General features: G+C 34.0%; 1 protein-coding gene across 1 annotated transcript in view; it reads left to right on the forward strand.

Annotated features, from left to right (window-relative positions):
* The window catches only part of LOC125277808 (zinc finger protein 729-like), a 118,697-nt gene that overhangs the window by 68,489 nt on the left and 38,153 nt on the right, over window positions 1-12,055 (forward strand). Inside the window, exon 7 of the mRNA XM_048206362.1 lies at window positions 7,264-7,967. Within this exon, the coding sequence (XP_048062319.1) occupies window positions 7,264-7,967 (704 nt within the window). The remainder of the gene's footprint in view (window positions 1-7,263; window positions 7,968-12,055) is intronic.

The following is a 12,055-nucleotide window of genomic DNA, read 5'->3' on the forward strand; positions in this document are numbered from 1 at the left end:
TTACAATTGGTGGTTGTTGAGTTGCTTAATATTCTACTTTGGTATTGTAGTGTTTTCTTTTATTTGCTCATTGTGATTCTCCAACACTTACTTTTGTCATTTGAGTTAGTTAAAGAGATTCATACTATCCTTCACCTGGATGTTATGTTGTTTGGTTTATAGCTGCTACTATTAACATCCCGTTTAGCAGCTACTCTTCTATTTGCTTACTTGTGTTTTGCTCACTTTTGCTTTCATTTGGAAGCTGTAGGGAGGTGGGTGCAATTTTTGTTTAACCCTGTTTACTCCTGTTTTGAGGCCAGAGAGGGAGTTAGGGTACAGTTTTTTTTTTTTTTTTGTTATTTTCTTTTCTTTTTTTTTTTTGTTAGTTTAGTTAGAGGTTTAAATTACTTCAGTTAGATTGCATTTATGTTTATTATTTTTGGCTTTATACCCTCTCCTGAAGCTATTGCTTCCCTTTTTTTTTTCTTTTTTTGTATTTTACTACAGCACCCTCTGTATTTTATTCCACGAGCTGTGAACTTAACATCTTTTTGGAAAAATTATTTTTTGCTTGTGGTGCTATGGCAGGACTCAGATGAACACTCTTTAAAATTTTACTTTTGTTGCGTCCACATTTACCCCTAGACTTATGTGGGACGTAACAATGTGTATATCTATAACAGATTAAAAGGAAAGAAGAAAGTGCTGATCTGGTTGGGGTGTTTAATGATTATATTACTAAAGTATATAAAAACTTTACTCAAATAAATACAGATGGCACTAAGAACCCTGAAACAGGGTAACAGGGATGGGTGTGGTGGTTCCAGCAAGAGGAATTGAAATCAATAGAAGAACATCTAATAATTTAGCAGTATGTAGTGGAGATGGTTGCAATTTTAGTTGGTTTGCGTTGGGTGGAAAAAGGAAAAATTGACAAAATCATAATATGTACAGACTCAGCTTCAGCTCTAGTTAGTCTAATATCGTTCCATTCAAGTCGACAGGATATTCTCTACTCAGTTACAAGCAGGGCTGGAAATGGCTGAGATTCACTGGGGGGACTCTGAATTGTTTTTTTTTTTTTTTTTTACTTTCAATGACTTTTCAGATATATTTAAATATAAAATATTATACAATTATATAATATGCTAACATTAAACAGGCCTATTTCATGTTTCCTCCAAACAATATTTTCTTAATTATCAAGCAAGCACATTGAAAGGTCAATGAACAACATTTATGAATTGTGTGTGGCACAAACATGTTCATTCATCAGAATCTTTGCTTGGAGAAAATAACCTGTTTGATTTTGGCCAAATTAAAGATACATTGTCTAGGAATTTGCATATGTGGTGCAGACTGAATTGAACAGGTCACAAACATTTTAAATACATTTGTCCTCAGGTTAAAAACTGAATGTTTTGGATGGCTACCTCTCAGTTTATTATACTCTGAAAATCAACAATTACACATTTAAAGGGGAATCCAGTTTTAATGCAAAAGGAAGCTGATGTGCATTCTAAAAAGCAAAATAATTTGGATAATAATGTAAATATAATAATATTCACTCATCCCTTTTCTTAAACAATGGTTAAAAGGGTTGAAATGTGATGTTTATCATTTTATAAAACTTTTTGAGGATGTTACCATAGACATGGAGTTTAAAAAAAAAAAAAAAAAAAAACATTGCTACCTGAACATGCAGTTTTATTCTAATATTCGCTGAAATAATTTAAACTGCTGCTTTTTACTCAATAAGCTGCAAGATTCTGGAAATTGAGAATCTTTTTTTTTTTTAAATAGTGTTCACAATTCTCCCATGATTCTGAATAAAAAAAAATAAATAAAAAAAATTTAATTTACTGATTCTGACATCATGTTAGTTGCTGCAGTCTATTTACAAAAAAAAATAATTATTTTGAATGAATTATCTTATAAAAATCGGTTTGAATAAATGCTTCAATGACTAAATTATAAAGATGTCACTTGTTTCATAGATGAATCAACGCTTTTGAACAATTCTTTGTAATGAATGATTCAATGACGAATACATTTTTAACAATCATTTGTCGCCACCTACTGGTGTAACGATGTAATTGATGCAATCTTTATTTGAAGTATCAAGTTACTTTCAAAGGGTAATTTACTCTATTTTGTTCACTTCCGTTTGGGATGGGGGACTGGTTGTCTTGAGTTTGGGTTTGCTCCCTCGTGAGGTTTATTTATTTGTTTGTTGCTTTATTTTTGCAAAATGGTCCACACATGCAAAGTTGGTTGATAACACAACTGCAATAAAGTAACAGCCTATAGTTAACAATTGCTTGTTTACAAAGTACCATGGGAAGTCAAACTATCTACTTAAAATGTTCTTATACCGAACTTGTTGATTCTTGGAATACAGCCAGGTTTTTCCTAATGGGCATATCTGTCATATTAGCAGAACACATTTTTACACATGAGGAAAACTAAAGTTTAGTCAATAATTCAAGAATATCCATGATTCTAACTTGTACTTGGCCTTATGAAAAAGTAGTTCTTGTAATTGTTACAATAAGGATATAATTACAACTAGACCATTGATGGCTCCTCATTGCATGCTTAGGGCAATGTTAACTTTTTTCTCTCTTTTTAAAATCTATTGCCTTAATAGATTATATATTTTAAATTCTTCAAGCAAGTTAGTTAAAATGTACCACAATAAATACAATAGAACGTGATAAATTCTAGTAAAGGTAGTCATGAGAAGTTTAAAAAGCTTGCAAGATCATCATCATGTTTTCATCGGTCTTTTTACTGGCTGTTTTTAGATCATGATGACTTTCTCCATAAAGTTTTACTACATTCTGAATAGAATTCAAATGAAACCCATTTGAATTCTATTGAGAACGTTCTATTTTATCATAGGAACGGCTCGCGCAAATCTTATCACACTTTTGGAGCGCGCTGGTGAACGCGCCTGCGGTGATTCGCGTGCGTTGCGCAACTCATGCTTATAAAAGCTCTGAACGCGCGATATATACAGTTAATTAACAGCCTGATTCTATGTTTCGGTGTGGTGGTTAGATCGAGTACCGGCAACATGTGAGAAGTGCCGGTATGCAAGACAAAGCGTGGGTACGCTAACAGATTAAAGTGCCGGTGCGTACCGGCCCACTTCGAGCACTGAGTAAGATCGCGTGGGTGTTTGAATTCAGATTGCGATCTTTTTATGAATAATCATGCAATTTTATTGCGCTATGTTTTTGCGCTGAATCGGTTTCGTTTTCGTAGGCTATTGAGTGAATAAATAAAGAAATCCCTTCATTTCTATAAAAAAAAAAAAAAAAAAAATCGAACTAATTTGAACTGGAACGCCGTCCCCCCTTGAAATTCACTCCGGGGACGTCGTCCCCCCGCGTTACCCCCCATTTCCACCCCTGGTTACAAGAATAACACACCAGGGTGGACTAGTTACATTTTTATGGGTTCTGGCGCACATAGGAGTGGAAGGGAATGAAAAAGTGGACAAGGTCGCAAAGAAGGCATTAAAGAAGGAAAATGTAGAAAAGCAAATAAGAATCAGTAAAGCGGAAGTAAAATGTATAATCTGGGAAAAAATGAACAAGAAATGCGGGATAGTGAGGGGAAAGGGAGACATTTATACCATATCCAAAAGAGTATTAAAGTAAATAAGGTAGGAGGTGGAGATAGAAAAGAAGAAACAGTACTTATGAGACCAAAACTGGGACACTGTGCTCTGAATAAAACATTAAGAATGGAGGGGAAACATCAGACGGGTATGTGTGAGGAGTGTCAGGAAGAGGAACATGTAAATCTACATTGTAGGAAATATCAGAGGGAGAGGGTGATAATGGATAATAGACTAAAAGAAAAAGGGGTGCAGAAACTCACTTTAAAAACAATAAGTATGAATGACAGATACTGTGCTTTATTATAGGATATAAAGGTAGTTATTTTTTTATTTATTTTTTTTTACCTCTCCCTGATTCTGGATATTATAGATTATACTGTAAACTTACTGACTGATCCGCACTCCGGAACAGAAGGTGGCGGTAATGCACCATTAAGCTGGATGCCAACCGCCGTTAAAAAAGAAGAAGAGCCTTTATACAGTTTGATCAAGCGACAGACTCATTTCTGTGTTGTTTTCATGGAGCACAGCGATACTTGTGCGTCTTCTCTGGCGTCTTCCTGCTGAAATAAACATTTAGTGCAGCATGTGAGGAAAATATGTTGAATTCATTCAGACCTGAGCGATTTTGTGTTCGTTTTTGTGATTGTTTCATGTTTTATAGTGAAAACTGCTAAGTTAAAGTTTCACATTTGAGGGGAATTGATGGGAATCGATCTCTAGTTTTGCTGCTGCCTTTTTATTTCTACTCTTTTAACATCTTTAGATCATCTTTGTCACTTTACAGTATTTAAACACACTGGAACATAAAGTGCTAAATTCATTAAGCCTATAACGAGCCACATGAGATATTTTACATCAATAAATAATTGTATAGTTAATATAGAAATGTAAATAAAAGTTTGTCACCGGAAACATTGCTTTGTGATGCTGTTCATTTTTTTTTTTTTAAGATTTTATAATAATTGCACGTTTTTCCATCTAATTACATTATTGCAATAAATATAGTTAGGCTACTAGAATATCAAACTATTCGTTGTCATTATGCTGCTGTAATTATTTATCCTATTTGTGTTTGTTGTATTATTGTTTTATCCATGTCATATTGAGAGAAACAACAGTATTGTCTTTCAATAGAGCAATTTTATAGTCTTTTCTCATATATCCTGACTCAAATAATCAGTTTCTAACAGCAAACACTCAGAATAAAGTGAGATGATCTGAATGTCTTGTTGAATGAGTGTTGATAGTCTGAGGATCATCAATATTAACAGAGAAACTGCTGAAAACACTCTTTATTTCATGACAATAGTTCCTGTTTTCACCTCATTTATTATGCTGATGTCTTCAGATCTGCTGTAAATTGACACTTAAAGCTCATTTCATTGCTGTCAACAGACTGAGGGGATTTGATGACTACAAATATGTGTGTTTCTGTATTCATGTTTTCAACTGTTTTTTTTTTTTACTACTTTTCTAGATATTTGTCATTATTTTAATGAAGAAACAGAATAAAGTTCGATTTAGAAATAAAATGTTCTGAATTAGCATCAGTTGCTTTACGATAGATGGATACATTCTGAATGCAATTAGTTTATGGGTGAAATACAAAAAGAGGTTAATATAGAAAAAAAACAACTTGTCATTATTTAGAACAAGAATCATTTTCTGACATTCAAACACTGTATTTAAGGATCACAGTGCAGCCCAAAATACTCTTTAATTGTCATTTTAAATCTTTATATAAAATTTGATATCTGGAATTTAACCCTATAAACACAGTAACTGATATATTTTTAATTTTGGCAGATCAGCTCCTCCCACAGCAGTACATCATCAGTGAAGCTCCTCCCACATCACTCACATCATCAGTGAAGCTCCTCCCACAGCAGTTCATCAATAAATGCTGGAATATTCCCATCAGACGAGCATCAGAGCATCAGGAAGAGCTGAAATCTGCAAAGACTGAGTTTATTAAAGAGAACAGTGAGAACATGAGTGATCCAGAACCCTGCAGAATGAAACACACTGAAGATACTGAAGAACAAAGAGGTTGGTGTTTATTCTTCATTCATTCATGATGCTGAACAACATTCATGATAGAAAGATTCAAGCACTTCTGCACATTTAGAGAAACAGTTGAACTATGAAATGAGACATAATGACCTTTTCTAACAAAAGCTCAGTAAAGGGAAGTTTTAGAAACTTTCATGTTGATTGTCAACATCAGATCAAACTAAATTTTTATTTTACATTATTTTAATATCTGCTTCACAGTTTGCAAGAGTGTTTCCAGAATTTAGGCATTTTCAATATAGTTTACAACATTGTTATTTTTAGGAATAAACTGTGAACACCAAAATGTTTGAAGTAAATGAACTTTCCAGAATGGCTGACAGGGTTGTAAGTGTAACTTGAGCAAAATCTCTTCTTACAGTAACTTTGGTAACAGGGTTGATGAATGCAGTCATTCATTTGTGTAAAAACTGAGACAATGGATTGAGATTTCTTTCTTGTCCTCCCATCATGCTGTAGAGAGAGCCCAGATTATGTCACTTCCTGGGTGTTTTTGAAAGCAGGAAAATCATGTCAGAAGTAACAGGGTTGAGTGAATCATGAAGGACACTGATAATAACACATTTAAAGATGCAGTCAGTCTAGACTTTGAGCATGTGAACTTTCTACAGACGCTGAAACTGTCATGATATGATGTCACACTCCGTGAATCTCTTTTAAAATATAAATAACAAACAATAATCATTTCATAATGTTAAAATGTACAATCTACTCGACTTTACTGCAAGCTTCACTTGATCTTGTGTTTCTGGTGTCCCACATTCACATGTGTATGAATGGAAGTCAGTGGAAGGAAAAGTCTAGTGTGACCGGCCCTTAATAATTACTCACTTTTAGGAAAATAAATCAAATATCAGTTTAAAAGTTGATGTCAAAATATGACTGTTAATACCACATTAGATATTCTGCTAAATGAAGGATGTTAATTTAAGGAAAGGTGGCAGAGCAGCCATTTGCGAAATTCTGTATCCAGAAGACCTCCATTCAGTGCTGATTGTCTTAATTTAGTAAATCTAAATTTAATAATTTTGAATTGAAATTAAATTAAATTGGCAATTAGATTAAGTGTAGAGCTAAAGTAAAATTGAGACTAAATTCTAAAATTATCTTCACAGGAGCGCTGAAAAGACATACACACATTATATCTTCACCCAGACCTTTGGATTGTGTCGTTGAGATGACCGGTGAGTCTGAACAATTGGAAGATTAATGTTAAAGTTTCAGGGACATATGCAATTAATTTATGAAAATGCATCAAAATAATCTGGATATTTTATAGCAGTTGTCTATCACAGCAAGTCTCAATTTTATGACCTTTTTATTTTATTTTATTTTGATGTACTGAAAATTAGATTACACTTTTTTTCCCCTTTTTTTCAGAGCTGATGGAAGTGAAGGAGGAGAGTGAAGAACTGAGTGAAGTGGAGGAGAAACATCATGACAAACCTGGAGAAAAACCTTTGAGTTGCTCAAAGAATAAAAAGACATTTTTAAAGAAAAGAACAGCCAAGAAATCTACAACCTGCACTCAGTGTGGAAAGAGTTTATCAACAAAACAAAGTCTTTATGTTCACAGGAAAGTTCACTCTGGAGATAAGCCGTTCACATGTGATCAATGTGGGAAGAGGTTCAGTCAATCATCACACCTTAAAGAACACAAGAAGATCCACACTGGAGACAGACCTTTCACATGTGTTCAATGTGGGAAGAGCTTCACGCAATCATCACACCTTAAAGAACATGTGAGGATCCACACCGGAGTGAAGCCTTTCACATGTAATGAATGCAGCAAAACATTTCTCTGGGCATCAAACCTGAAGAAACACCTGACAGTTCATACGAAGGAGAAGCCACATTCATGTTCTGTGTGTGGAAAGAGTTTTTCACTGCTGAAATATTTACATGAACATCAGAAAATTCATACTGGTGTGAGAGAGTATGTGTGCTTTGAGTGTGAGAAGACTTTTACTACAGCAAAAGATTTAAAACAGCACCAGAGAATTCACACTGGAGAAAAACCTTACAAGTGTTCACACTGTGACAAGAGATTCAGTCGGTTAGCACATCTGAAAAGACATGAGAGGATCCACACTGGAGAAAAACCTTACAACTGTTCACACTGTGACAAGAGATTCAGTCAGTCAGCAAATCTGAAAGCACATGAGATGATCCACACTGGAGAAAAACCTTACAAGTGTTCACACTGTGACAAGAGATTTAATCAGTCATCATATCTGAAAACACATGAGAGGATCCACAGTGGAAATAAGCCACACACATGTGATCAGTGTGGAAAGAGTTTCACTATTAAAAGTCGCCTGAAGATACACATGAAGATCCATGCAGTGGAGAAACCACATCACCACAGTCTGAGATCATGAGTATATAAATATAATTTCAGATAACTAAAATGGCTTTCTTACTAGTAACAATCACATTCATGCTATCAGAAACTAACATTGTCACTAGTGAAAATGAAATTATTGATATCAAAAATTAACATTATTATTAGTAGCAATTCAATTCTTTATATCAAGAATAGATATTTGCACTAGTAACAAAGTAATTAATGATATCAAAAACTATGATTTTTACTAGTAAGAATTGTTTCTGATATGTGAAATTGGAATTTCAACTAGTAAGTAATCATTTCTTGATATGAACAATTGAATTTGAATGGCAGCCTATGGCGCCTACTGAGGTAAGCAGGTTGAGGAGGTGACGGGGAGACGCATATCTAATAATGTTACTGATTGAACCCACTCTCTGTCATTCAATAAAATAATCACATAGCGGAGTGTTTTTGAATGTTTTGTATTTTGTTTGGTGTAATAATTAACATTACATTTGCGTATGACTCTCACTCGGCTTGTGAATGTGTATAACTTGCACACAGCCACTTCAAAACTGTTCACGAGCTTCTATGGGTTTCGTTTTGGTTGTCATTTGTTGAAATAAATCATAAAAAATAAAAATTACAGTGTGTCGGTGTCTGCCATAGACTGTAAAAAAGGGTCTCGGTCCACTGAATGTGACCCTCCGATTCTCCTCTGTGGTAATATGGGAAAGGGAGTATTTACAAAAGGGCATTATGGATACGCGTGAACTGAGTTTTGTGGAGAAATGTTTGTCTTTCAAATAAAAAAGTATTTTGAGCAAACCAAAATCAAAAATTTTGTTTCTAACCCTTACAGTTCAAAAGTTATTAACATAAACATGAGTGCAAATTTGGACAGCTGGTGGCGCTAGAGGGATTGAGTTAGAGACTCCAAATTTTCTATGGACACAGTCCAGACTGTCCTCTAACTGTGTGCCAAATTTCACAACTTTTTACCATAAGGTTCTATGGGCTGCCATAGACTGAAGAGCGGAAGAAGAAGAAGAAAAACACCAACAGATACAATAGGTGCCTACACACCTCCGGTGCTTGGCCCCTAATAATAATGTGTGTAACAATGACATATATGCAAATATAACAGTAAGTGAAAATCTTGGGTGTGAAAAAAAATATAATAAAAATGTAAACCGAAACATTTGGAGGATTCCCTTCAGTCCTCTGCTCCAGAAATGTGAATCAAGGAAGGAAAAATGGTCAAGGAAAAATGGAAGCAAACAATCTTCAGGAGAGGGACTAGCCAAAACAACAAACAAAAGGATTACTTACTTTTGCTCTTTCTCTAGCTCAGCATTCCTGTTCAATTCAGCAATGGGCAGAATCTCAGATTTTAAACAGTTAATTGAATATCCTGATCCTTTACCAAAATGGGTTAACAGATTATGAACTGACAGAAGTGATGAAGATGGGTTTGTGATATATAAAAGAATGTTGTCCGCATATAAACTTATTTTATGATGGTGATGTTTTGATTGGATTCCATATATGTTATGTGATTGTCATATTGCAGCTACCGAGGGTTAAATGAAAAGTGCAAAGAGTTGCTGTGATAATGGGCAGCCTTGTCTGGTACCTCTTTTTAAGTAAAACTGATTTGATATAATACCATTAGTTATGAACTATGCTGTTGGTGTATTATAGAGTGTTTTAATCCAGCTGATGATATATGATTTAAAACCAAAGTGACTAAGTGCAGTGAAGAGAAAGGACCATTCTACCCTATCAAATGCCTTTTCTGCATCTAAAGATACAGTCATAAGGCCGTGTGTCCACCAAAGCGTTTTTTTTTTCCAGCTGCTAGCGTACTTTTTCAATTGTTTTCAATGGGAACACCACGTTTTTTAAACACCAGGAGTGTAACGAGGTGCTGAGCGTCTTTTTCATGCTCAAGCGCTGAGAGCTTACTGGTCGCCTCGAGTTGAAGAATGTTCAACTTTGAGTAAATCGCTACGCTCATCACTGTCACTTTTTATTCAGCCATCCAATCAGAGAATCATTGAATCATTGATTCAAATGATTAATTCAAAACAGCTGATTCATTTAGAAACTGAGCAAATGACTGCCTTTGTCTCATTGTGCATACTGTCATATTAATACATGTGCATATTAATATTAATTACTATTTAGGGCAGATAATGTGGACAGTAGGCACATCGGGACTGTCTTCAATAATGGATCATTGAATCATTGACTCCACAGTGTTACTCTGAGATGGTCAAACAATATTGTCTAAAATGTAGCTCATTATATGAGGAGCTCTTTTCCAAAAACACTATAAATTCATTTTAATGGTTTTCATGAAAATGACATTTTTTTTTTTTTTTAACCTAGACCCATATATTTTGTTAATATTCAATTTATCCTGTTAAACTGGTCTATTGGCTCAGTCTGAACGTGAAACAATGATTGTTAAATGAAACAACAATATTGTTGATTATAAATTCAAAAGGTATTTTTTTGTTTTTTAAAAATGAGAACATGCAACATATGGCATCAGGGACTCATACTATAAATTAATATAAATTAAATAAATGCAAATGCATGAAATAAATATCAGCCAAATAAAATAAATAGTAACAATAAATAGTAATAATAATAAATAGTACATTTTCTTGTTGTTTTTTGTGATTTTCTTTGTCCAGTCGGCATTTTCTACCCCCAGGTGTAGGTCTGGCTCATCCAGGCCATCAAAAGTGTTATTAGAGTTTAAAGCACTCATTTTGAAGACTGAGCACAAACTTCCCTCGCTTCAGAGAACTGCCATGTTAGATTGCATCGAACGCTCACCGAATTCTGATTGGTCGAGAGGACATATCGCATTTAGGCTAAAAACAGGTTCGGCACTTATAGCGGTTTGGAAAGATACTGCATCTTGCAGTACATTTTAAACAAGGAAATATAGTGATGTGACATGAAACATTGATGGAGCAGAGAATAGGTTTAGTACACAGCAAAATGGCATGACAAACTCATTTTTTTTTTTTTTTATTTGGCATTTATCATGTTTTGGAAAAGAGCTCTTCATATTAACTTCTTGTTTAATTACCTTTGCAATAATGCTCACATGCAGTGTTCACATGGTATTCAAGAAAAACAGCACTCTCGCTTGTATGATATTACTGAACTACATCACACCGTACAGGGATATTTTTTGCTTTCATAACTTGACTTATAGGGTGATTCTGATTGCATTCTATTGGCTTCATCAAGCAGTGAATCCGTTTTTGGCAAATAAGCAACATACTTTATAATGTCATCTGGCACATTGTTAATACATCAGTTACAACGTTATGGTATGATAAACATTGCACACACTATATGTGAAGTAACTTCTATTGGTCACACGTCTTAACTTGATATGAAAACTTTCCGGTCCCCCACATTCATATGTGTTTGACTGGAAGTCAGTAGAATGAAACATGTAGTGTGACCATCATCTTAATGATTATAAAAGTTTTTAGAAAAATGAATATCAATCTAAAAGTTGGTGCCAAATTTATGGCAATACTGCATAATATTTATATATTAAATATATATTAAAATATATTTTATACATATATTAAATATATATTAAATATTTATAATATTTATATTTATAATATTGTGTCATTGATCAAATATTTTAATAGTTCTCTATAGAAACATGGGATTTGTCAGTAATGTTTTAAAAATAGATCAAGGTAGCTCATTCATGAAAAGTTTAAAATAATGTATAAAAATGCATAAAAAATATGCAAAAAGTGTCCTTTCACTTCATATCTCTCTCTTTGAAGTATTTTGATGTACTGAAAATACAATTAAACTTTTTCTTTCATTTCAGTCCTGATGGAAGAGAGTGAGGAGAGATAAGAACTGAGTGAAAGTGGAAGAAACAACGTCAAACCTGGAGAAAAAACTGATCCCTGAGTAAAAAGTTTTTAGGAAAAGCCAAGAAATTCAAACTCATTGAAAGAGTTTCAACAAAACAAAGT

This window comes from Megalobrama amblycephala, linkage group LG1, assembly GCF_018812025.1.
Source record: "Megalobrama amblycephala isolate DHTTF-2021 linkage group LG1, ASM1881202v1, whole genome shotgun sequence".
NCBI classification, from domain to species: Eukaryota; Metazoa; Chordata; class Actinopteri; order Cypriniformes; family Xenocyprididae; genus Megalobrama; species Megalobrama amblycephala.